This window comes from Rhodamnia argentea, chromosome 10 (genome assembly GCF_020921035.1).
Source record: "Rhodamnia argentea isolate NSW1041297 chromosome 10, ASM2092103v1, whole genome shotgun sequence".
In the NCBI taxonomy this organism is placed as follows: domain Eukaryota; kingdom Viridiplantae; phylum Streptophyta; class Magnoliopsida; order Myrtales; family Myrtaceae; genus Rhodamnia; species Rhodamnia argentea.
In genome coordinates this window covers 6,818,564-6,843,702 of record NC_063159.1, presented here as the reverse complement: position 1 = coordinate 6,843,702, position 25,139 = coordinate 6,818,564, and the positions used below count along the sequence as shown (strand labels likewise).

General features: G+C 39.3%; 6 protein-coding genes across 8 annotated transcripts in view; 2 read left to right on the top strand and 4 right to left on the bottom strand.

Annotated features, from left to right (window-relative positions):
* Positions 1-25,139, bottom strand: part of LOC115750563 (protein FAR-RED ELONGATED HYPOCOTYL 3) — an 874,908-nt gene that overhangs the window by 794,779 nt on the left and 54,990 nt on the right. The window contains exon 2 of the mRNA XM_048285936.1: positions 20,868-20,871. The gene's annotated coding sequence lies outside the window, so the exon portion shown is untranslated. The remainder of the gene's footprint in view (positions 1-20,867; positions 20,872-25,139) is intronic.
* Positions 663-4,306, top strand: LOC115750540 (BTB/POZ domain-containing protein At3g08570). Its single transcript, XM_030687979.2, has 4 exons — positions 663-846; positions 1,694-1,760; positions 2,055-3,200; positions 3,708-4,306. Exons 1-4 carry the CDS (start codon positions 809-811, stop codon positions 4,224-4,226), a joined length of 1,770 nt encoding a protein of 589 aa, XP_030543839.1. The 5' UTR covers positions 663-808; the 3' UTR covers positions 4,227-4,306.
* On the bottom strand, positions 4,412-6,344 carry LOC115750546 (V-type proton ATPase subunit E2-like). Its single transcript, XM_048285984.1, has 7 exons — positions 6,222-6,344; positions 5,962-6,114; positions 5,585-5,685; positions 5,342-5,498; positions 5,059-5,255; positions 4,648-4,747; positions 4,412-4,562 (listed from the first exon to the last, which is right to left on the bottom strand). The coding sequence occupies exons 2-7, from the start codon at positions 6,061-6,063 to the stop codon at positions 4,527-4,529; spliced, it is 693 nt and encodes a 230-aa protein (XP_048141941.1). The 5' UTR covers positions 6,064-6,114; positions 6,222-6,344; the 3' UTR covers positions 4,412-4,526.
* The window catches only part of LOC115750542 (acid phosphatase 1-like), a 39,239-nt gene continuing 22,029 nt past the window's right edge, over positions 7,930-25,139 (bottom strand). The window contains exon 5 of the mRNA XM_030687989.2: positions 7,930-7,989. The gene's annotated coding sequence lies outside the window, so the exon portion shown is untranslated. The remainder of the gene's footprint in view (positions 7,990-25,139) is intronic.
* The window catches only part of LOC115750544 (acid phosphatase 1-like), a 39,198-nt gene continuing 22,018 nt past the window's right edge, over positions 7,960-25,139 (bottom strand). Inside the window, exons 1-5 of one of the 3 annotated variants that reach the window (XM_048285978.1) lie at positions 20,087-20,192; positions 19,326-19,738; positions 19,020-19,232; positions 17,410-17,594; positions 7,960-8,000 (exon numbers count right to left, since the gene is read on the bottom strand). In XM_048285978.1, coding sequence (XP_048141935.1) covers positions 17,417-17,594; positions 19,020-19,232; positions 19,326-19,738; positions 20,087-20,134 — 852 coding nt within the window. In that variant the 5' untranslated portion in view covers positions 20,135-20,192 and the 3' untranslated portion in view covers positions 7,960-8,000; positions 17,410-17,416. Of the gene's footprint in view, positions 8,001-17,409; positions 17,595-19,019; positions 19,233-19,325; positions 19,739-20,086; positions 20,193-23,237; positions 23,358-25,139 lie in introns of those variants that run through there. The other 2 variants (XM_048285979.1, XM_048285980.1) reach the window with 2 other exon arrangements.
* Positions 10,065-12,568, top strand: LOC115750545 (acid phosphatase 1-like). Its single transcript, XM_048285981.1, is given in 5 exon segments — positions 10,065-10,134; positions 10,398-10,544; positions 10,546-10,808; positions 10,900-11,112; positions 12,346-12,568. Coding segments are annotated over 5 exon segments (849 nt in total). The 5' UTR covers positions 10,065-10,086; the 3' UTR covers positions 12,524-12,568.

Below are 25,139 nucleotides of genomic sequence, written 5' to 3'. Positions count from 1 at the left end.
GATACGCTCGATAAATTACGATGCGAGGAACTACGTATGCAGAAAGAAGAAGTACGTCACGAAATCAAGATGTATTCTCGAGACGGGTGCTCGTGTTTGATGCAAGCCGAAGCGGAGGATTTCTCCAAGAGCGAGCTTGAAAAAGAAGGTATGGAAAATCAGTTTACAAGATACGACAACAAATTAGGTGGACATATTTGGCGATTGAGCGCGTTTGTCTTGCGAAAAAAACGAATAATTCCAAAATTATTTTTTTAAAAATATAATCGCTCGTATCTCTTATAAAAATAAATAAACGAAAAATATTCTTGTTGCCCTCGAAGTCTAAATTACCATTGATTATGAATATATTTTTTCGTTGATTAATAATTTCAAATGATGCAATTATTTTGGAAAAAAAATGTACTTTAGATTATTTATTTTTCGCAAAACCAACGCGACCTAAGTAAGATGTGCCCGTTTCGTGAATCACTCCCTTCGGTTAAATAAAAATGAGAAGGGGGAATGTGAAAGTGTTGGGAGAGAAAGCACTACGAGACGAAGACAGCCTTATATTATTCAGGGGAAAAGCGAAAGGTGGCTGACGGGACTGTGGGAACCTGTCGTGTCGTTTTATGGAGAACAGAGAAAGAGAGTCAGAGAGAATGAGAATGTGGGGCGGCTTTCTTTGGACCAAGAACCGATTGGACAGTGCATGGATTGAATCCCCTTTTCGAATTTTCTCTTTTGTCCCCCGTTTTTGTGCGCATTCTCTTGTAAGTGAATGCTCTTCTCTTGCTTCCTCCTCTGATCCACGGCGGTGCTGAACATGGTCTCCTCCTCCAACCACCACACTTTCGCTGCTCGGTACTCTCTCTCTCTCTGTGTCTTGGAGTGTTATCTTCGCGTTCTGGTGCTCATTCTGTTTCAAAAGTCTTTTCGAGAAACAGAGTTTTGTTGTAGGAACGTGAGAGTGAGACCAATTGGGTCTAATGTACGGCCAAGTTCATTGGTTATGATGCTCTGTTTTGTATCTTGGCTTGAGTTTTGATCCATGTCCCATATGGGAAGTAGTGTTTGTGCTTTGTGGTGTAATAGTCCCCGGCCGTTATTGGCTGTTCTTCAATGCCATCTTCAACCAGACTGGCCCTTTTCGTTTGGTTTCCTCTGTTCTTTTTCTGTTGTTTTTCGAACTGAGAAACGCAACCATCATGCTGTGATTTACGCGGCGGTCGAAAGGAAAAACAATTTGCTATTGCTATTTAGATTTCTTGAGAAGCTCCGATGTCAGAATGATTAGATTTCGTTTTGCTTGTTCGTTTGGACGACTTCTAGGACTTTTGAGTTCACTCCCCAAGTCTTAGGTGTGAATCATTTGTGGTGTGTTCAGCCATTTGCGAGCAATGTATCTTGACAGAACTTTCAGTGTGTGCTTCCAAAAGGCCGAAGAATTCAGAAACTCATCCATAACTTTGCTTGGATATCGGGAATCTCCCGTTCGAGAACTTACATTCCAAGTACTTGTTTGTTATCATGCCTCACATGCTCCATGAAAAAATCTCTATTCCGGCATCCTGCTTTTAGCGAAGTTTCTTTTCCAATGTGCCTCATGCGTTTAGCCACTTTTAAACGTCTTTCGGGCTTTTTCTGTCCATAGCATGTTTGATTTTCGCGCATAAGAATGTCCTTCACAGAAAGATTTATTTGAATACAGTATCTTTTCTGATGTCGCGGGGGATATCACCATCATCGTCGATGGAGAGCCTTTTCTGCTTCACAAGGTAAAATGCCATTGCCTAAGTCTGTTGAATATGTGCGTGAATGTATAATCATCAATGGAAATCATGTGCGATTCTTGTGAGCCCTGCGATGCCGGCAGCAACACCTCAATAAGTGGAAAAAGGAAGAAACTTTGGCAGTCGAAAGTTGATGTCAATGTCTCGCATCTGCATTTTCACTGGAAAGCAATCTTTAGATTCTTGTTGCAGCTCAGCAACAGGACATGAGAGCTTGAGCCTCATCTTCGTAGTAGATTCAGACATAATTTGTTTCTAACACTTGGTTCCTCTGTTTAGTTTCCCCTGGTTCAACGCAGCGGGAAGATCCGAAAACTGGTCGCGGAGGTGAAAGATTCAGATTTATCCAAGTTGGAGCTCCTCAACATACCAGCTGGACCGCAAACCTTTGAGCTCGCAATGAAATTCTGCTACGGAATGAACTTCCAGATCACGACGGCGAACGTCGCCCAACTTCGCTGCGTGGCAGAGTTCCTCGAAATGACCGAGGACTACAGAGAAGAGAACCTGATTGCCCGGACGGAGGTGTACTTGGACGACGTGGTTCTTCAAAGTCTCGAACATTCGGTGGAGGTACTAACTGCTTGTGAGTCCTTAATTCCTATGGCCGAGGATGTCAGTCTCGTCGATAGATGCGTGGAGGCTATCGCGATGAATGCTTCTAAGGAGCAGTTGGTTTCTGGCTTGTCAAGGTTAGAGTGCGACCATCCCTCAACCGAACTTAAAAGCGGTTGCCTCGACTGGTGGATCGATGATTTATCGGTACTGCGAATTGACTTTTATGACAGAGTGATCCGTGCCATGGGAAGGGCGGGCGTTCGGCCCCATAGTATCACCATGTCTCTAATGCATTACGCTCGATCATCGCTAAAGGGCATTGAGAAATCTCAGCTTTGGAGTTCGGCTAAAACAAAACCGAGTCCGGAGACTCGAGAAAACGATCAGAGGTTGGTTTTGGAAACTCTTGTAGGCCTTCTCCCGGCGGAGAAAAGCTCTTCAATCCCCCTTGGTTACTTGTTCGGGATGCTGAGGATAGCGATGATGGTAGATGCCACGTTATCTTGTCGGTTCGAGCTAGAGCGGCGGATATCCCTTCGTCTCGAAACGGTATCGCTCGATGATCTGCTGATACCGTCTATCCAGGTAGGCGATTCTCTGTTCGACATCGATACAGTCCATCGAATACTCGTGAATTTTCTTCAGCAAATAGAGGAAGAAGAAAATGGGTACGAGTCCGACGTCCTCGGTTCCCCGTGCCACGGTTCCTTACTGAAGGTGGGAAGCCTGATCGAGTCCTATCTCGCGGAAGTCGCCCCCGATCCGTATTTGAGTCTGCAGAAATTCAGCGCTATGATCGAGATATTGCCAGATTATTCTCGTGTTATCGACGACGGTCTATATAGGGCAATCGACGTATATCTAAAGGTGAAGTATCACGACAGATTTAAAGCCGCCATTCCTGTACATTCCCAAGCTCTATGAGGTGGCAAAATGGGTCAAGAGCTCGGATTGCTTAACAAAATTAAATGGGTCACTAATAACTTAATCGGTCTTATATGGGTTCTAAATGGGTTATATATGGGTTAGCTAGATATCTTACGTTAGTCAATGTTTAATTTTTATTTTATTTTTTTAATCATAAAAATTGAACACAATGTTTTAATTAAATAATTCTTTTAATAATTCATAAGTTCTGTTAAATTAGATTAAATATAAAAGTATTTAGTAATATGGATCGAGTTGGGTATGGGTTGGGTTATGTCGAGTATGTATCGTTAGATTTATACTAAATGAAAATAGATCAAAACGGGTTGAATGGGTCAATATGGATTGGATCATATTCAAGCCAACCCACCCGTTTGACAGCTCTCCAGTATCTATCAATCAGACCTGATCTGTCCTCTTAATCTTAATTCCCTTCTATTTTGCCAGGCACACCCAATGCTAACTGAACATGAAAGTAAGAAGCTATGCAAGTTCATAGACTGCCAGAAACTCTCGCAAGAAGCTTGCAATCACGCTGCCCAGAACGACCGGCTTCCTCTGCAGATGACGGTTCGCGTCCTCTACTTTGAGCAACTCCGCCTCAAGAACGCAGTGTCCGGGAGTTCAGGAGATGCGTTTTTTATAAGTAGCGGCATCCCAAGCGCACCGATGTCCCCGCGAGATAATTACGCTTCTTTGAGGAGGGAGAATCGAGAGCTTAAGTCAGAAATATCGAGAATGAGGGTGCGGCTCAGCGAGCTGGAGAAGGAGCAGATGTTTATGAAGGAGGGGCTGATGCACAAATCTGGAATCACAAGGACGCTGTTCACGTCGATCTCGAGAGGATTCGGGAGGATTGGAACTTCCAACGGTCAGGCCGCAGGAAAGAAACAGAAACCGTGTAGAAAATCCAGAGGGTCGGAAGGGAAAACCGGTAGGAGTAGGAGATGTTCTGCTTCTAGCTGATAAGGATTATGCATAAACTAGCAATCTTTTTCAAACTACTACCGAATTTTTTGTCAATTCAAGGGTTGATCTCTTTCTTTTTGTCTTACAACTACCGAAATTTTCTGGCATAAACTATAGAAAAATGGAAACACCTATGTTATTCGCTCACACATGGAAACAAAAAGAACATTGCAAGCATGTTCTGGAGATCAGAAAGAATAAGTAGGAACCATTTCAAAGATGATTTTTAGAGATTCACATAAGGGATCCAAAATGCTGAATGAAGACCTTGACTAATCTTCTCTGGTATTTGCTCAATCATATCTGCATATTCCCGAGAAGACGCTTTCGGATCTGCATTCACCGAAAAAGGAAACACGAATTCAGAAGGTGTATTGCTACTGATCTCCCCATGACTAGTCGATATTCAGTTCCATACCTCAGGCAGTTTCTGTCTGAAAACCACGTCCAGACGGGCATCGAGAGTGTTCTCGCAGACTATCTTACCATCTTGTGAAGCCGCCACCACTCCGCCCGAGCTTCCGAACATTGGCCAAAAAGATTTGTCAGACATTTTTCTCAGACAACTTGTCTATTAGTTGGAGGAGTATCAAAATTCTTATTGCAATTCTTTTGAATCAGAGCAATGCTAAAGATCGGATGAGAAGAAGGTTAATCGTCAAGCGATTCCAAAAAGTTTTCTTCAAGCTTGTGGAATTATGAGCAAATGTGGGCTAAAGTACATTCGGATAAGATGTCCTAAACCGACAGATTAAGCTATTAGATTGACGCTCGGCACATATAGGAAAAGAAAGAAACTTTTGCAAGCGAAGGTAGGCCTGGTTTTTACCAAGAAGGCTCGTGAGAATCCACGCCCTTGGGAGGCGGCGGGAGATACACATGGTCGTCGAGCGTGATGGCAGGAGGCGCAACTCCTGCTTTCTCGGCATACATTCTTTTAGCATCGTCCAAGACAGATTGAACCAGCTTCCGGTCAACCTCTCTGCACCTGAGCAACATGGCCGGCTCTTGAAGACGCAGTAGGCACTGTCACAGAAAAAATTGACAGTATCATAGGACATTGTTGTTGCATCTTTTGAAAAGCTTAAAGAAAGTAGAAGCACAATGACTACCTGGATAATTAAGGATTTGAGAAGCTTCTTGTAGGCCTTGTTATTGCTCGACACGCGCAGGAGCTCTTTGCAGGCAGATTCTTTCATCGAGTTCACAACGTCGTCTTGCGCTTGAAGGAACCTTATGCGAGATGCGTTCAGTTGCATCGAGTACTCTCTGCACGTCACTTCTTTAGCAGGGTGACTCAAACATTGTAGAATTTAACAGCAAAACTTGAATAAGTGCTTCGGTTGAAAGCTCACATCTTCTTTTTGACTTCGACTTGCTTCGCCTTTCGTTCGTACTCTTGGCGTATTTTCTTCTTTTCGGCTTCGATCAGCTGCAGTTTCTCTATATTGAATTCCTGGATCGAAACATATTCCAATGAAACCCTTTAACAAAAGCAAGAATTCATAGGACGATCATACATCCAGTTATCAGTTTTCTCCTCCTGGATCCATTTCGAAATTGAACTAAACTTTCAAATCGCCCCGTATTGCAACACAAATTCTTTGCAAACCGAATGCAGTTTCGAATGGAGAAAAGGGTGCGCTTCGAGAGCCTCGGTGCACATAATTAACCGAAAAAGACGGCATTTTTTAATTGTATAGTTCAGGTGATATGAGAGTGATCAAGGAACCTCCTCAGCCGAGACGGAGATCTCGTTGGCCTTCTCCTCTGCTTCCTGGCGGATGAATCTGATCATCTGCTGAATCTGCTTCGAAACATCTCCGTCGTTCATCCTTGCTTCTCCTTCTGCTCTTTCTCCGTCTGAACTCTGCTTTCGGAAATGCTGCGAAGCGTGACAATGTTTGGTTTGACGTTACGACGGCGGCGAGGCTAATGAGGAAGGGAAAACAGTTTCGGAAAGTTTAAGGAGAAGAAGAAGAAGAAGATGACATTTGCACTTTCAGTCGTTGCCGTTTTTCTGTTTGCGCCACGAAATTTCTTCCGACGTTTGCTCCGGTTTCGACAACGTACGTTAGCTTCGAATGGATCCGAATCCCATTCTTACTCTTTCTCCCTCTCTACCAACTTTTCGGATTAGACCTGATCAATGAGCGGGCCAAGCATGCCGTTAAGCATTTCTTGCTCGGTCCCATTAATAATGTAAAATTTAATTACATTTTCTACGTGGAATTAACCGGATTTGTATATGATTGAACGGATCTAAGTTGATGAGCCGAGTCCAAGAAATGAGTTACATTTTGCCCTTCGGTCGACCTCGCATCAGCGGGCTCGAAAAACTGCCTAACCAATCATCACTTCTACAAGGATAATACGCGTGCGATGCACCGATATCACACACATAAAAGTCGTATAATGTCATTATTAGACACAAAGAAATCATAAAAGGTATATTAGATATTGGGAAAAAGAAGTGACAAATCACCTAAATTGTCATCGTAAGTCTACGGTAATAAATTATCCGTTGATCTATCTATCTATCTATCATCCTCATTCGTGTTTCTATTAGAAAGTTTAAATTCGATGTCTCCCATATGATATTTCTTTTCTTATCAAACTACTTCCTTCTCACTACAGTGACAATACGCATTAGAAAATATTCAACAAGAGACAATAACCCTTTATTATTGAAACTCAAATTTGTGTAAAATATATTCTCTTTCTTCCACTATCTTTTGATTTATTTATTTTTTTGGTCGATCAATATCTTTTGATTCAAATGGTGGTGTTTTATTAAGTAAAAAGTAGGAAGATTGATAGGATGAATAATTAGAGTACAATTAAGAAAAATAGAAATCGTAAGAAAATCATTCAAGAGGCCAGATTACCCTTTCACTATTCCCACACCATTACAAAACATTACAATGTATGCAATAATAAATTTCCAGAAAAATTACCAAAAATATCATAAACCTATTGCAGTTATGTCAATTCAGTACTTAATTTTTTTTAGTCAATTGAGTCCTAAACACCTTTTTTTTTTTTTTTAATTGAGTCTATCTAGCTAATTTTACTTAGAAATTGATGACATGGATGCCATCAATTGACCATTGAGTCCTATGTGGCACTACCAAAGCTGATGTCGATTTTTTTTTTAAAAAAATTAAGTACTTTTTTATGTATTTTCTTTTCTTTTCTATATTGTTAGAAGGCCGACTGATGGTCAAGCCAGCAAGAGGCTACCGGCCATCAGCCGAGGCCCAGCGACCTCCACCAGCCATTGGGCGAAGGCCCGTGAGCCCTCACCCAAATACTTTTACTGACATCTCGGAGAAAACCAACTAGCTTTAGATTCTGGTGGCATTTCTTATATCTCTTTCATTACAAAACATGATATGATATTTATGTCAAACATTTCAATATTAAAAAGTTCAAATTTGTACTCGTTTTCCTTTTAATAAAAAAATTTGCTGAACATTCATCCTTCTTCAAATATTTTCACTTTATCATATCACCACTCAGATTAAAAAAAAGATTATTTTAACAAGGAGGAGCTCCGAGTAGATAAATAAAGCACTTCAGTCACAAACAATAAAAATAAAAATAAAAAATCATGGTTCATGAGGCACAACAGGACATACCACTTTCCATAATCTTAGTTTTCCTTTGCCAAATTTTTTTCTCATTGTCATTCAAAAATACAACTGCTTGATTTGCAATTGTCTTTTCTTTACGTAAAAGTACGGAAAATTATGGGAATTATCGGTTTGTAATGTTTTCGAGGAACAAAGTACCTGGGATTAGGAATTTGAATGTCAAGTTGCCCCCGATTTGACCCTGAAAATAACTCCATTGATCCCCGATGTTTTCCCAGATTCTGTACCCTTCTTCCACCAACTGCCTCTTCATGTCTGATTTGAATATTATTTGCACTCTGTCCTTTATAAGCCTGTGTCCTGCAATAAAAAATATAAAAGACCCAACAGAAAAATTGATCAAGATTGTTGTATTTTGGTTTTTCATAGTGGGACTCACAATGTGGATTAAGCAATAAGTTAGGATGACGTGGATCAACACTTGTCTCCGAACTTATTGCTTAATCCACCATGACATATTTTTAATGGATATATGCCGTATCAATCTTATAAAGAATCTACCCTAATAACATATTATATAAATAATAGTTTAGCATTCAATTTTGTAGTTTTATTTTTCCCTTACTAAAAGATTCGATTTTGTAGTTTGTACAACAAACCCGATAAACAAAGGGAATGTGCTAGCCTGACAGCTTGACAAGATTGTCATTTATGTATCACCATACGATTTTCTAATCAATAAGTATTTTATACAAAACACGCGGTGATGATGCGGAGATCTACGGTTGAGATTATACTATCCCCAATAGTATTGTTAAGGAAACATCTCCCTGAATAAAATGAAAACTTTTACATTTTTCTCTTCCAAACCCAATCAATTCTACCCAACCCTGGTACCATTCATGCCCTCTTTCTCCCGACCTCATTTACGGCCATCCCTCCTTTCTTCTCCTTCTTTTGCGACTTCCATAGCGATGCAGTGGCGGAATCGAGCTCAACTCTAGGTCAATGTGCGCGAACTTGATCTAGCATCCCTAATGATGAGCTCCGCAAGGTGCCCCGACCGCCACGGAGGTGGTGGTTGTGGTGTAGGAGAGGGGGGAGGGGACGTGCACTATTCTTATTGCTAGTTGCAAAAGATGAAAAGCTGAAAAGACACAGATTGCGGGAGGCAACCAACGGTGTAATTTCGCAGGTGGGTTTCGTCTCAAACTTAGGCAAGATTCATAGAGGCGTCAAAATGGGTCATCAACCCATATGTTAACCAACATTTAAGAGTGTGGGTCTCATAAATGAGTAGCTTAACAAATTTAAGTAGATCATAAATGAATTATTTAACAACTTAGTGGGTCTTAAATATTTTTTAAATGGGTTATCTTACTATCTTAAGCGATCATAAAAGCATTTTCTGATTTTTTTTATCTTCTATTTTTTTATTTTCCCTTTCTTTTGTATTTATATTTTTTCTTTCTTTCTTTTACTTTTTTTTTTCTCAACTGTCTGGCAAGGGCCATCCGACCCTCGCTGATCCCAGGCACTAGTGACTAGCGAGGACCGCGAAACCTGGCTAGATCTTGGCGCAAGAACATCAAGGTATCATACACACCAATAGAATGCTAGATACTAATAATGTGCTTTAGCTTGTCTTCCTATGAATCTTCATAAGATTCTCTTTTCTTTTGGTTTTTGCAGAACTATCTGTGGAACAATCGATATAGTTTGATCCATTGTGTAGTTTGGATCAGCTCAAATTATGAACTTTTTGAATTCAATGGGTCAAATAATCTAGTGGGTTCAAGACCTAAAAGTCAACGGAGTAAAAAAGGGGTTTGGGATGTCTATATACAATGAAATTCCTTTTCTCAATCTTAAGACCACTTCTGCAAGAAACGCATGTGTTGTGTTTTGTTAGGTAACTTCGTGTATACCAGAAGCAGCGTCTGTTCTGCACCCTGCATATATTCTATTCATTCGTGAGGAGAAATTCTTGGCCTCTGATGTTGATCACAAGAATCACAGCTGCAGTTTCTTCACTGTTTCTCCGAAACCACCATTGTCTAGAAGTCGTCCTTTGTCTTGGACTCATATTCATCGATGTATTGAATATCAACCCTCTTTGGCTAAGACGTGTATAGATCCCCCCTTCGCCTTCTCAAACATCCCTCCATTCTGTCAAATCACATTTTCAGATAAATCCTCTCTCTCTCTCTCTCTCTCTCTCTCTCTCTCTCTCTCTCTCTCTCTTGCGCGCGCGCCCGCACATGATCACCAGTCTCCTTTCCCGGTTGAGATCCAGGTTTCCCATCCTTGTAAGATCGGCGATGCCGGGCTTCCTTCCATTCTCGCCGCATAAAATTTGTGATGTCGCCGAATTATTCACTTTGCTATAATTCCAAGTCGGTTATGAATGTTTGTAAATGTGGAAATTGGCTTTAAGCGACTAAACTGTAAAAGATATAATATCGATTTCTCAAATATCGAGATTATACTGACATTAGAAGACGTCTAAACTCGTAGCTTTTGCACTTCTTCAACTGATTATGATCTCGTACACGTATATACATGGTGATAGGATCAAACTCACATGATAAGAGCAATGGCGCATCGAATACAGGAGCTACTGGTCCTAGTGGTCTTGGCCATCTTTCCCAAATCGACATTCTGCAAGTCGAGCTGCAGCTCGAGGGTGAGGGACCTGCCGGCGCCGGCAGAAGGCAGCAAATGGCTACTGCTTGCGCTGGAGGTTCGCGGTGGAGGCGAACAACATGCACGGGTGGCTCACGGTCCAGCCCCAGTGCGAGCGGCACATCGAGTCCTACATGACCGGGGGGCAGTATGACCAGGACCTAAACTTGGTCATCGACCAGATCGCGGCTTATGCCGATGGGATCGCCGTGTCCGATGACAGGATGGACGCTTGGGTCTTGGACATCGATGATACATGCATTTCCAACATGTTTTACTACAAGGGAAAAAGATACGGGTACGTAAATGTGCAGAGATATTTTTGTCTTGAAGCTTGCTCCAGGGTTAATGTGAGCTACGCTATGTGATTTTTTTTTTTTTAACCATAGATGCGACCCGTTCAACCTGGCGGGGTTCAAGGCGTGGGTGGCGTGAGGGGAGTGTCCGGCGATACCGGCGGTGCAGGGGCTGTTCAAAAAGCTGGTTGACATTGGATTCAAAGTCATCTTGCTCTCGGGCAGGGACCAAGATACTCTTGGACCCGCCACTGTTAACAATCTGCTTAATCAGGGATTTGTAGGCTATGAACGTCTGATTATGAGGTAATTTTGACCCATCTCTCTATCTCCACTTCTTTTTGCTTGGAAGTTGCAGCGAGATTCAGTGGCAATGACTCTTTTAGTCGTGCAGCCAGGAATAGAAATCTAATTAATTAATGGGTTTAGTTCGAGTCAATACCTCGTGGGCCAATTTGGATTTCCATGCCCATAGACTCAGACATTTTCAAAGCGGGATTGTAGAAAGATAATGATGGAGTTGGAGACTAATAAGGATTTAAATAGGGATTTGAAAAATCGACGGGTATAGGATGAAATCTCAACCGCAAATGTTATGAATGGTAAAAATATATATATACACACAAACATTATGGTGGGACCCACTCTAATCTAGTGGGACCCATTTAATTATTTGTTTCCTCTCTATATTGTTTGCTATAACATCACATGAAATTGAAAAAACAAAAAAAACTTATGTGATTTCACGGCATGTTTTCACGCTTCATAGAATTGGAAGAAAGTTATCGTTTCGTTTCTGGTTTTAGAGCACACAGCAATTTTGGTTAATCGTTTAATCGGGTCCTCTTTATTCTTTGCAACTTTAGGTGTCCTACTATTTTACTATTATTGTTTTTTTTTTTTTGTTGATTCCATGTTTTTTTGGTCGAAATTATTGATTCCATGTTGGTTTATGATGGGAAAAGAATCTGTAAAATCGTATATCTTAGGCTTAATGATAAGTTTTGGGGGGAAAAAGAACATTTGACGCTTTAATTAGAGATGGGGACCCGGAAAAAAGGAAGAATCTTGCTTGGCAAAGCAACGATAAGTGGTGGGGCTACACTTGCGATAGTTTCATTTACTATGTCTAGTTTTAATCCATGATTCTCATGATAGCCACATTACATTTTGTTTTTAATAGCTGGATCATCTCCTTTGTCGAAAAAGAAAAAATGAAAGAATAACTATGGACATGCTAACACGATATCATTATTCTAACAAGGCATTTCTATGCATGTTTTATCGTCAAAATACACAATTAAAATGAAGAAATTTAGTGCTTCGTTAGTTGTTGGTCGTGTAAATGACAAAGGCACTCCGGGAGCACCTCTAACTCTCTTTGAAATGGACTTATCTTAGAATTAACGAGAACGTATGTACGATATTTCACGACCTAACTTATTGCTTAATCCACATCGTGCGTCCCTCTATTAAATACACGATACAATAATCTTGATCAATTTTTTTGTTGGGCCTTTTTTTTTTTTTTTCATGCTGGACACGGGCTTATAAAGGAGAAAGTGCAATGATATTCAAATCAGACATAAGGAGGCAATTGGTGGAAGAAGGGTACAGAATCTGGGGGAACATTGGGGATCAATGGAGTGATCTTCAGGGTCAATTCGTGGGCAACCGGACATTTAAGATTCCTAATCCCCTGTACTTTGTTCCTTGAGAGCATTACAGACCGATAATTCCCATATTCTTCTGTACTTTAATTGGGAAAGGGAAATAGAGACTATGAAAAGTGGTGTGTCCTGTTGTGTCTCATGAATCATGGTTTTTTTTTTTTTTTTTGTATGACTGAAGGGCTTTATTTAGCTACTCCGAACTCCCCCTTGTTAAAATAACCTCATTTCTTATCTGAGTGGTGATAAAATAAAGAGAAAGTATTTGAAGAATGATGAATTTTCAGTAAATTCTTATTAAATAGGTACACGAGTACAAATTAAACTTTTTAATATTGATATGTTGGATATAAACATATAATATCTTCTTCTTTTTTGTCGAATAAGCATTTCATATACTAATGAAGATAGTTCTCACAAAGCTCTATCCTTAGAAATTGGTTGGTTAATCCCCCAAAGTTCTTTAGGACTTGCTTTGTTTTGATGCCGCCCTCTTTGGGCGCTTATTGTAAATAGATAATATCTTGTAGCATAGCAAAAGAGATACAAGAAATGCCATCAAAATCCCAAAATGTTAGTAAAAGCATCTTGTTCCGTCGAGCTGAAGTCCAAAATACTCACACAATGCCTTCAAAAGAATTTAATAAGGAGCCGCATAAGATGAAAATCTCACATACATTTTGTACTACGCTTGCCACCCTTCCATACCCTCCATAATTATGAGCAAATATAATTTCAATCGTAATTACCTTGCTTTACCCTTTTACATCCTACCATGCCATTAGCATTACTCCTAAAGAGAGATAAACTCGTCAATTTCCGTTAATTGACCGCTTGATCATATTTGTGCCCTCTTAGATTATTAGATTTTTTTTACTCGCTATAATGCGTGTGATGTCCGTGCATTGCACGCATTTTATCCTAATAGAAGTGATGATGGCGGGCGATTCGCTGAGCTCGAGTCCGCCTATGCAAGTAAATCATTTCTTCGGCCCGGCTCCCCTATCTAGACCCGTTCAAGCCTAGCGAAATCCAGTCAATTTCGCGTAGAAAATGTAGTTATATTTTTCATTATGATGGGCTTGAGCAAGAAATTCCTAATGGCTAATGATATGTTTGGCCCGCTCAATGATCAGGTCAAATTCGAAAGTTCATAGAGAGGGAGAAAGCGTAAGGAGGGGGGGATTTGGATCCCTTTAGAGCTCACGTACGTTGTCGGAACCGGAGCAAACATGGGAAGAAATTTCGTGGCGCAAACAGAAGAAACGACAACGACTGAAAGTGCCAATGTCATCTTCTCCTTCTTTTGTCTTAAACTTTCGGAACTGTTTTCCCTCCTCATTAGCCTCGCCATCGTAACTCAAAGGAAACATTGTCACGCTCCGTAGGATTTCCGAAAGCAGGATTTTTACTGCAATCTGCGTATCATTCTCACTTGATCACGTTCTGGAATTTGCGAGTGGCTCGAGTTTTTTCCTTCGTTCGGCTTCTGGCTCCGTGGATCTCTTGCTCCGGAGGTTCTAGTGAGGGCAAACGAAAATGGCTTGCACTTCTCGCATCACCAATCACTCGGGAAAGGTGAGGTGCAAACGGGGTTCGTTTCGTTGCTTTCGGTGAATCATTTGATTGCATCGGCGGTTCGTGCCGTGTGCGATTATCATTCGTTCTTGCCTAATAACTAATTAGTGAACAAGATGATGGAGAGCCAACTATGGATATCTCGATTTGCACTGGTTTTAGATGAGGATTTTGTTGTTTTATTTCATTTTTCGACTGGTTTCTTTGTTATGCTATAGATTCCAACTTTCTGTTAGCTAATTTTCGCGGCGTGTGAAATCTGGCATTTGTTGTTTTTAGATTTGAAAGTTGTACACTCATTGAGCTCCTCATGAAATCTTGATTTGCGCAGTTAGGGGACGTCTCCGCCCTACTAAGGCAAGAGAATGCCGTGTTTGTTCGTTGGATGTACTTATAAAGTTTCCAGTAAAAGAGATGGTATAGTCAATTTATTCAATTTAGAACGGCTAGTTAGTTCAACCATTTCTGTAGATAACCCCTTTATCAATGTGCTATGTAGAATATGCTCATCCAACACATAGGCATCTACTATGCTCGAACATGACCAGAATGTGTGAAGTTGCCATAGTATCGGGTATATTGTGAATATCTGCTCATAAAAAGATCTCCAGACAGATTGGCAAAGACCTGTTTCAAAATCTGGGGGGAAAAAAAAAGTAAAGCATTACACTATGTTTTAGATGGTATATGTGTTTCGATCTGTTGATCTTACTTTTCTTGATTTTCATACTGTAAAATGCGCCTAAGTATAGTTTTAGAATTGTTGTCGTCGGTCATCTTGGCAATATTTTCTCGTTAAATTTAAACACATTGAATATGATCTATGGCGCAATTGCCCTTGTACCACATTGCTCTCCTCTCTAGTGTCCATCGTCAAATGGAAGAGAAGGTCTATATTTTGACCAGCGTTGCATTGACTCTTCTCGTCTGCCTTTGTGTTCTGCTTTGATTGCTTATCGAATCTGAACTTTGAGAAGCCATTTATGTTACCTCGTCATGCGGTTCTTTATAATCAATACGCTTATGATGCTTGGACAGAATGATTCTGAGGTAAAAGTTTTCTTGGAAGATTGGAAAGAAAATTTTCCCGATTAAACATGGAGGAAGTAACTCGCTTTTGTACTTTTGAGATGTAGACTTGAAAAAGTAGTGATCTACTGCTAATGGTATTCATATGTATCAATAAATATTTTACTTACAACTTGCCTGAAAGAGCTTCCATACCCCGAGGTCCTGTTGAATTTTGGCAGTTTGTTGTCAATTGCTTGTTGCAGAGAGGGTCGGGAAGGAAAGGAAAATAAAATAAAATTCAAAAATAATCAAAAATAAAATAAAAAATATTAAAATTTTGCCACATCAGCTCTAGCGATACCACGTCAGCGCCAACCGGTAAGTGAAACATTTAGATCCAAGCATTCTCATTGGAATTTTAGTGATCCCTATCATTGCCTTCAATAAATTTTGAGTGATGCTGACATGTCTACAGCCTGAAAAGGACACCAGGATATTCAAAGCTGAGGTTGAGTAAAGTTCTTAAATAGTATATCTGAAAATGTATGAAAATGTAAAACAGATCGAAGTAAGAATTTATGTTCTAGTAAGTTTGTCCATTTTTATTGTTTGTCGTTCGATTGCTTTTTTATGAACCATGTTATGTTATTTTCTTTTGCCCAGATTCCATCTCGCTGTTGAAAGGAAATAGTGGAGGTTCCGTGAGTCAAACGTAACAACATGGTCCGTAAGTAATAACCGGAATTTGAAGATGAACGTATCCTGCACGAAATATGGGACTTACCAGAAGAATATAAAGATCTTGAGAACGAGGAAATCGACTATCCTGAGGAGAATAGCGATTGGGACTAAGAGGAGCAGGTTGACGACTATTGACGACTATAAGCGTTGAGAGCGAGGAAATTGACTATTAGCAATTGAGAAAAAGAGGAGTTGGTTGGTGAGGAAGAAGAGGACGATAACTATTGGGACAATGAGGAGACAGTTGGCGAGGAAGAATAGAACTATGACAATAGCTATTGGGACAAAGAGGAGTTGGTGGACCAAGAAGAAGAGGACTATATAGAGAGAAGAAGCAGAGGAAGAGCAAAGGATGACAGAGTCGCTTCAAAGCGAGGATCTACTCGTCATCCTCTCATCTTCATCTACTTCTTCTGCCTTGTCAAAATATTCATTTTCTTTTTCGTCAATCGACTCCTCTTTGTCCCAATAGCTATCGTCCTCAACATAGTGCTCTTTTTCCTCACCAACCGTCTCCTCTTTGTCCCATACAGCTATCATCCTCTTCTTCCTCACCAACCGGCTCTTCTTTGTCCCAATCTCTATCCTACTTAGGATACACTCGTTGTTAAAATCATCTCATTTTTTATCCAAGTGATAATAAAATAAAGAGAAAATATTTGACAGTTAAAATAGTCTCATTTTTTGTTTGAGTGGTAATAAAATAATGAGAAAATAATTGAAGAAGGATGGTTTTTCTTATTTTGGAAATTCGTTAATTTCTACTGTTTATATTGCTAGTTCACTTTACTTTTAGAATTAGGGTTGGTTGTGAAAAATCAGATTGCATCTTTTTAAAAACCAATTCATCGCCTCATCCTCCGCAAATTTTAGATGGTTGCATCATTTGGCCCAGATTGAGGTCAGATTTGCCTACGTTGTAGCGTGAGTGTCACGGGTCGATTGCTTGGAATCGAGCCGTGCAGCGACTTAGACTTTATTGGATCATTAGAACGCTTAAGAGCTAAGCCTTTCCCAAGGATCATCGTTGGAAGAACACTTAAGCTAAGCCTTTACGATTGAAACATCTAAGATCGTCGTTGGAAGAACAATTAAGCTGACCGTCGTTGGAACATCTAAGCTAAACCTCTTCCAAGGATCGTCGCTGGATCAAGAAGCTCTTGGGAGAGAATTCTTTGTATTGCTCAAGTGTTGGATGATCCAAATGAGGGAGAAAGCTCCCCTATTTATACAAAAAGCCTCTCGATGACTATCGCTGATTGACTCTAAATCTAATGGTCGAGGTTTCATCTCCCATCTAACAATTATCGATATTTTTTTAAAAAAAAAATCTTAAAATATGGTATATTTACTGTATCAGCCCCTAAGAAAATTCTAGATGACTGAAGAAAACCCTACAGGCCAAGACAGTTCAACTATTTTCTATGAGATTATTTTAATAAGGAGGTCTGAGTAGCCAAAAAAGCACTTCAGTCATAAAAAATAAAAATAAAAATAAAAATCATGATTCATGAGGCACAAGAGGCCGTAGAACTTTCCATAATCTTTATCTATCTTTCTCAATTATTTCGTCATTCCCACTCAAAAATACAACTGATTGATTGATGTTCTCAAGGAACAAAGTACATGGGATTAGGAATCTTAAATGTCCGGTTGCCCACGAATTGACCCTGAAGATCACTCCATTGATCCCCGATGTTCCCCCAGATTCTGTACCCTTCTTCCACCAATTGCCTCCTTATGTCTGATTTGAATATTATTGCACTTTGTCCTTTATAAGCCGGGGTCCTGCATGAAAATAAAAAAGAACCAAAAAGAATTTATCAAGATTATTCTATTTTTTTTTTTTTTTAGAGGGACACACAATGTAGAATAAGCAATGAGTTATGTCACAGTAAAATAAAAGATTAAAAAAAAATTGAACACTGGACCCAAGTCATGCAGGATATAGCCAAAATGATACCAATTTATGAATTTATAATGTCAAGCATTTGCCCTGTAAACGTGACGTGGAGTTCCAATTATTATCTACGTTTATTCCACATCTCAAAATTAATATATTGTCTTCCATACATAGTGTCCTTAAGATGAATTTAGCGCTTCCTAATTGCAGCATTTCTATACGTAATACACTAGACCATCCATAGTACAGTTTCATATCGGAAGACGTGGATCAACACCTCTCCTTACACGGAAATGTTCTCACATGGACTAGGTTCGGGGATCAACTATAATTGAACATCCATCAGCGCATGTGAGACTCATCGGAAGAGACTCGTTCCAATGGATGTTCATTGACTATATGAGTTTATGATATAATTGGACCGAAATGATGTGGCAAGGACATAATCTATTGGTGTAGTAATTGGTCAACATACTGTGGATGTGGTTTTCAACAAATCCATAATATAATATGGTTTCGAAGGATGACGTGGATCGTGATTTTGGAGGGGTTTGATAAAAAGCAAATCAAACTTAAGAGTTTTTTTTTTTTTTCGAGACTATGTCATAAAATAACAAAAAAAAAAACGAATTTATGTCATATTCTTACGGGGATGAGTCTCCAGGATGTAACTAAACTCGGTTATCAGAAATCAAGAACTGCATCGATATCTTTCTATTTTTCGGGCTTTGAAAATGTCTGACTTTGTAGGCACGAAAATCCAAATTGGCCGACGACGTGTTGACTCGAGAAGAGCCCATTAAGCGGGTGCCACGAATAATTAGATTTGAATTCTGAGGGCAAGACTTAAAGAGTCATTGCCAATTTGCCACCCAATCACGTTGCAACTTCCTGGCAAAAGAAGTCAAGAGATAGAGACTAAGGATGAGTAAGAAGGACAAATCAAATGGGGAACTGTTCGGAGTGGATCGGATCGGACCAAACTGGCCAGTTTGGCCCGATTTCTGATTTCACAAAATTGAAACCGTTGATTTTTAATCTGATTCCCGATTCTAGGAGAAAACTGGATAGCCTGGACTAGGATGATTATTTTTAACTTATTTATTTTTTATTTATTAAATGTAAATACCTAATAATTCATGGGTTATTTTTTATTTCTTAAATATAATTCCAATCTTAATTAATATATTAAAATTAAAGTCCGTATTACTCACTCTTATTAATAATCCATCGGTTTTATTGAATAGCTTGGGAATTGGACCTGACGGAGAACTAATCACCCCTAATAGAGACAGAAATGAGTCAATTACCTCATAATCATACGTTCATAGCCTAAAAATCCCTGATTGAGCAAATTGTTAAAAGTGGCGAGTCCAAGAGTCTCTTGGTCCCTTCCAGTGAGCAAGATGACCTTGAACCCATCCTCGACCAGCTTTTGGAACAGTTGCAGCACCGTCGATATCGCCGGGCACTCCCCTTGCACTGCCCATGCCTTAAACCCCGTTGCGTCAAAGGGGTCGCATCTACGATTAAAAAAAAAAAGGTATATCACATGATTCACATTTAACCTAGAACAAGCTTCAAGACAAAATTATCTATATGTACATTATACGTACCCATATCTCTTTCCCTTGTAGTAAAACATATTTGAAATGCAGGTGTCGTCGATGTCCAAGACCCAAGCGTCCATTCCGTCATCGGACACTGCGATCCCATCGGCGTAAGCCATGACCTGGTCGGCAATCAGGTTGAGGTCCCGATCGTACTGGCCCCCGGTCATGTAGGACTCAACGTGGCGCTGGCACTGAGGCGGGACCGTGCGCCACGCACGTATGTTGTTCGCCTCCACCGCGAGCCTCCAGCTCAAGCAGTAGCCATTGCTGCCTTCCGCCACTGCCACGGGCGCGTCGCCCGCCTTCGAGCTGCAGTTTAGCTTGCCGAATATTGCTTTGGGAAAGATGGCCAAGACCACCAGGACAAGTAGCTCCTGTACTCGATGCGCCATGGTTCTTATCACGTGAGCTTGATCCTATCACCAAATATACACAACATCATGGTCAGGTTTTTTTTTTTTTTTTATTTCAGGTCGAACGTCATGATCAGTTGAAGAAGTGCAAAAGATACAAATATAGATACTTCCTCCAATTTCTGTGTCCCTTCAAAAGTCAATTTAATCTCGATATTTAAGAAATCGGCAATGTAACCATTACAGTTTGGTTGCTTGAAACGAATTTGGGCATCGACAAACAAACACGTATCTGGTACAATAAACATTCATAAACCGACACGGAATTATAGCTGGAGCGAATAACTCGGCTACATCACATAATTTCATGTGGCGGAAAAAAGGAAGGCAGCTTGGCATAGTCGATCTTACGAGGATTGGAAACCTGGATCTCAAACCGGAAGCGAGACCGCCGATCATGTGCGTGCGAGAGAGAGAGAGATAAAAGGGGGATGGTTAGCTGAAAATGTGAAATGACAGAATGGGTGATGTTTGAAATGGCGAAGGGGGTATTTATACACAAATTAGCCAAAGAGGATTTGATTGATGTCCAATACATCGATGATGATGATGATGATGCAGGCTAATGTTCGTCAGGTGATGACGCCAGGAATAAGTTTAGACTTTCAAAAACGATGGCCATTTCGGAGAAACAGTGAAGAAACTGCCATCGCGACCCGCGTGATCGACATAGAATCCGAGTATATCTCCTCACGAGTGAATAGAATATGTGCACCAGCGCAGACCAGACGCTGCTACACGAAGTTTCCTAACAAAATCCAACACATACGTTGCTTGTATGAGTGGTCTTAACTTAAGATTGAGATCCGACATTTCGTTTTTATATGGACCTACCAAACATGGTTTTTTACGCCATTGACTTCTAGGTCTTCAACCCACTAGATTCTTTGACCCCACAAGTTTTTGACCCATAAAAAAAAATTAAAAAAATTTAATGCTTCGGAACCCTTTTTTTTTATTTTTTTTTTTTGACGAAAAAACTCATTACATTGAAAAGGTCCATAATTTGAGCTAATCCAATTTATACGTCGATGGTTTTTCAGATCTTCCTGGAAAAAAAAAAACATTGGTATCCAGCAATCTATTGGTGCGTATGATACTCGATGTTCTTGCCCTAAGTTTGAGACGAAACCCGCCTGCAAAATCTCCAATAAGAATAGCGCACGCCCTATCTCTCTCCCCGCCTCTCTACCTACACCACAACCGCCATCTCCGTAGTGGTCTGGACACCTTGCAGAGCTCATGATCAGGAATGCTAGATCAAGTTCGCCCGCAGTCGGAGTCGAGTTCGGTTCCTTAACTGTGTCACTATGGGAGTCGCGAATGAAGAAGAGAGAAATGAGGGAGAGCCGTGAACGGGGCTGGGAAAAAGAGGGCGTGAACAGTATTGGGGTCTTCTAGAATCGATTGGTTTTTGGAAGAGAAAAATTAAAAGCTTTCATTTTGTTTACCATTTTCGTTGTACAAACTACAAAATTGAATCTTTAGCAATAAAAGTACTACCAAATGTGGATGTTAAACTATTATTTATAACGTATATTATTTTAGTAAATTCTTTATAAGATTTTTTTTTTGGTCAAAAAATTCTTTATAAGATTGATAGCGCATTATACTCATTAAAAATATGCCATGGATGATGGGTTGGGCCGGGGCTTGGGCCTAGAATATTTCTACCCGAGCCCAGCCCCTAATCAGGTCTAGTGGATGGGTAGAGTTGAGATAGGGACGGGCACGGAGATCGGCTCCGCCTTCCGGCAAAGCCCCGACTTGAACGAAGCGGGTTTTCCCCCATCGAGAAACAGATGAACGAGATTCTAGCTAGGATGAGGCGGAGGCGATAATATGTCCTCCCTGCCCCATTCATATATTTTCCAAAGATGGAAATATTATGTGTATTTGTATAATTTCTTTTAGATGGCCATTGTCAATAAAATATTCAAATATCGATCATTAGATAGGCAATTGTGTATATTTTGTTAATTTAAAGATTGATGGTAATTGGAAATAATATTCGAAAAAATAAGTTATCAATATAACTCATTGTATCAAAGTTATCCGGTTAGAATTACAAATTTTCATAATTAAAGTATATACAACTTTTTTTACGTAAATAATTTTTTATTGAACTTATGATTATTTCATATATCATTCTATCATTAGCAATCCAAGGATGAAATTGATATATCTCTACAGCTAATTCATTTATTTCTATAGTACAGTTAAACTCAAAGAAACAAATTAACTATATTATCAAAATAGCTTGAAAATAAATTTAAACAATCTAAGCCAAATAGAAGGTATAGCTACTTGATAACCACCTCTTTCTATAGTTAAATTTCGTGTGAGAAAAAAACATGTCAAAAGTAAACTTTTTGTCTGTCAATTGCGATAGACTCAATGTGCAAAATTCATCAGTCTACTTGGCTGCTAATGATAAATATTATGTCAACCTACATTTGTCTCGTGGTTATATTGTGTTAGTTAACATTAGCGAAATATTTGTGATTTATATAAACAATCTTAGCTGTAAATACCGAATTTTTATTTTATTTTTTCATTCATTAATTGAAATCATGTCTAAATGGGGGATTTTAGAGAATTTGCTAAGAGTCATATTTTGTAAATTTTCGCTTACGGCCAGGTGCCTTACGTGGGCCAAGGCGTAGGCGACAAAGGCGCAAGGCGACCTATACGTTCATGCCTAGTCCTGTGCATCCCTAGGTTGAGCTGGATCATCTAGTGTAATTTATCGCGACTCCTTCAGAATTTCATGAAAATATGGTAAGACACGAAAATTTAAAGTGTATATGATCGATATGTGAAATATACTCAACTTTATTTTATGTGAAAGCCATCAAGGAATTAGGTATCCTATCCTTTCAATGAGACCTTTGGCTCTTAAGCATTTTACTCCAAATTGATTATTTGCTAGTAATTTCCTTTGGAAAGAATATTCTCAGATATTATTCAACTAATCTCATTTTGTTATTGACAATAGAAAGTGCCACCACGACCGACCGCCCTCAAAAGCGAGCATATCATATTTCACCATCCATTAGTGTTATTGCAAAACGCACATAATTAGATAATATTTACCCTATGATATCAGTTTTTTCATACATTAGATAAAAGTAAGCCTCAATACCAAAATAAATAGCGATGTACTACGAGGCTCGAGATGTTCTATCTTCTTATTTTGTCTCAACCTATCATTTGCATATAATGACGACACGTTCAGTCATCCTTTTGAAATGGAACTAAGTGTGACGACTCTATATTAAGATCTTACACATATGATGATTATGAATTTCACCGTTTTAAGCCACTAGTTCAACATTTCAGGGTGGTGGATCGACGTGGTCTCGCATATTAGTAAACTTAATTAGCAGCTGTAAATTTATCAAAGAGAGAGAATTCGAAATACACGTAAGCACACAAAGAAACAAAGAAAATGAGAAAGGGCATGAAGGAGAAAGAAGATTATCAAAGGGAAATCAATTACCTAACAAGGTGGTGATAGAGGCATTTTGAATTTGCTTCTGATCTCACAGCTGATCTTGAACAAAGTTCTAGCACTGCATACTCAAAGTTGATCAATGTGTGTATATATATAGAAATTGGAGAATCATGTAATAAGAGGGAGCCATGGAATATAAGCCAACCAATGAGCTACTCCAAAGTGGGGTACCAAAATTAGAAAAAAAAATATTAAAAATGAGGAACCCATTTGACCTACCACACTCAATATTAATAAGAAGATACACAAAAAAAAATTTATTTGTTTTTGGTGGGGTGACGTCAGGGAGCAGATATATCATGTCATCCACCCTAGTGGTGGATTTGACTCTTGGAAGAGTCCGGAGAGGCGGTGGACCTCTATTGATGGTGGAGGAGGAAAGAGCGACTAATTCCCCTCATCTTAAACTATATATTCAATTTCAATTATGTCCTAACTTTTTTGTCTAAAAAATTATCAATTTTTATTCTAATCCTAAATCTGCCTGCATGTGCAAAAATCATCACTAATTTCTTTAAATTTATCAATATCAAGAGGTTGTTGTTGTCCCATCAAAAGGTGAGAGCGGTGATAAAGACACAAGTTTTGATAATAGGTATCTAACTAGCCCTGGTATTGACAACTAAAAAAATAACAATTTTTAGACACGTGGGCATATTTGGGACTAAAATGAAAATTGAATAAATAAAAATTCGAGCAAAATTAGAATTCAACCTAAAGTTTAAGAGTTTTCGTTTGAGAATTAGGCCGAGTAAAGATGACGCCATTTTTTTTGTTCTTATTATTGGTTCAATCAATTTGATTTAATAAATCCGATCTTTATTTTGTTTGACCAAAGTGTTCAATGTCTCTGTTCTATAGATTGAACCCATTTAGACTCTCAATTGATGTTTTTAATGGCTCAGAGTTCCACCAGGTGGCTTAAAATTCATTCAGTCATAACTATTTATCAAGGCAAGAAACTATTATTCGGAAATCAAAAAGAACTGCAAATCATTCCTTTTTCTTTGTAACTCCAAGATCTAATTTTACCGTTTGAGTTGGCCTCTTAGCTCAAATGGGAGTTAAAATATTCCAAAGTCTTCGCTATTAACCATGCTTTCATCTAATATCTTCAAATTTTACAACTACTCGTAGTGTGTCCCACAAAATTTTAGATGATATTAAGGTAGGTGATCTTGAGATGACGTTGCAAGGAATAAGTAAACACGAATTCGTCAATCCACAAATTTGAGTAAACACTCACAACTATGGGTAAGCATGATTCCAAGGTAGAATCGGGAACCAAAAAATCGAACCGCCGATTCCAGGTTTTGATAAGCCAGGGTCTGCTTTCCGGTTCTATTTTTCTAGTAACCGGAACCTGTGACTTAGAGCTTCCTTAGTTAGCCAATCTCAATCTTCTTTATATTAACTTGGGAGTGTTCTGATTTGCATGGTACACCTAGTGGTGGTTCTGTGACAAAGTTGACTTTATGGTCCTGCAAACAAAATTGAAGTTTATCTAGAACTAATATCCCCAACTTTATAATTGGGCTAATTCCCTAAGAAAGCACCAACTTTAGGTCTATTGACGATTCTAACCCAGACTTTTTTTTGTCTCATAAAAAAGCATCGACTTTAGGTCCAACGACGATTTTGGCTCGAACTTTTTTTCATCCCATGAAAAATCGCCAACTTTAACTCAAGTTGCAAATCCGGCCGCCATAAATTTGAAACTAATTAAGGCTTGTTTAATGAAGAATCTGTATTGAGTTATATCAAGGGGTATTGCCATTGTCATGAATTCGAAAAGCTTAATTACTGAATGATTGGTTTAGCTAATTAGGAAGTATTTGAAGCACTTGCACTATCTATGTTTTAAGAAGAGCCAGTGAAGACTCTTAA

Coding starts and splice junctions, on each gene's coding strand:
- LOC115750546 (XM_048285984.1), bottom strand. CDS start 6,063: ATGAACGACGGAGATGTTTCGAAGCAGATTCAGCAGATGATCAGATTC. Junction 5,686..5,961: donor TCTCCGTCTCGGCTGAGGAG/GTTCCTTGATCA, acceptor GTTTCGATCCAG/GAATTCAATATAGAGAAACT. Junction 5,499..5,584: donor GTCGAAGTCAAAAAGAAGAT/GTGAGCTTTCAA, acceptor AGTGACGTGCAG/AGAGTACTCGATGCAACTGA.
- LOC115750540 (XM_030687979.2), top strand. CDS start 809: ATGGTCTCCTCCTCCAACCACCACACTTTCGCTGCTCG. Junction 1,761..2,054: donor AGCCTTTTCTGCTTCACAAG/GTAAAATGCCAT, acceptor TCCTCTGTTTAG/TTTCCCCTGGTTCAACGCAG. Junction 3,201..3,707: donor CAATCGACGTATATCTAAAG/GTGAAGTATCAC, acceptor CTATTTTGCCAG/GCACACCCAATGCTAACTGA.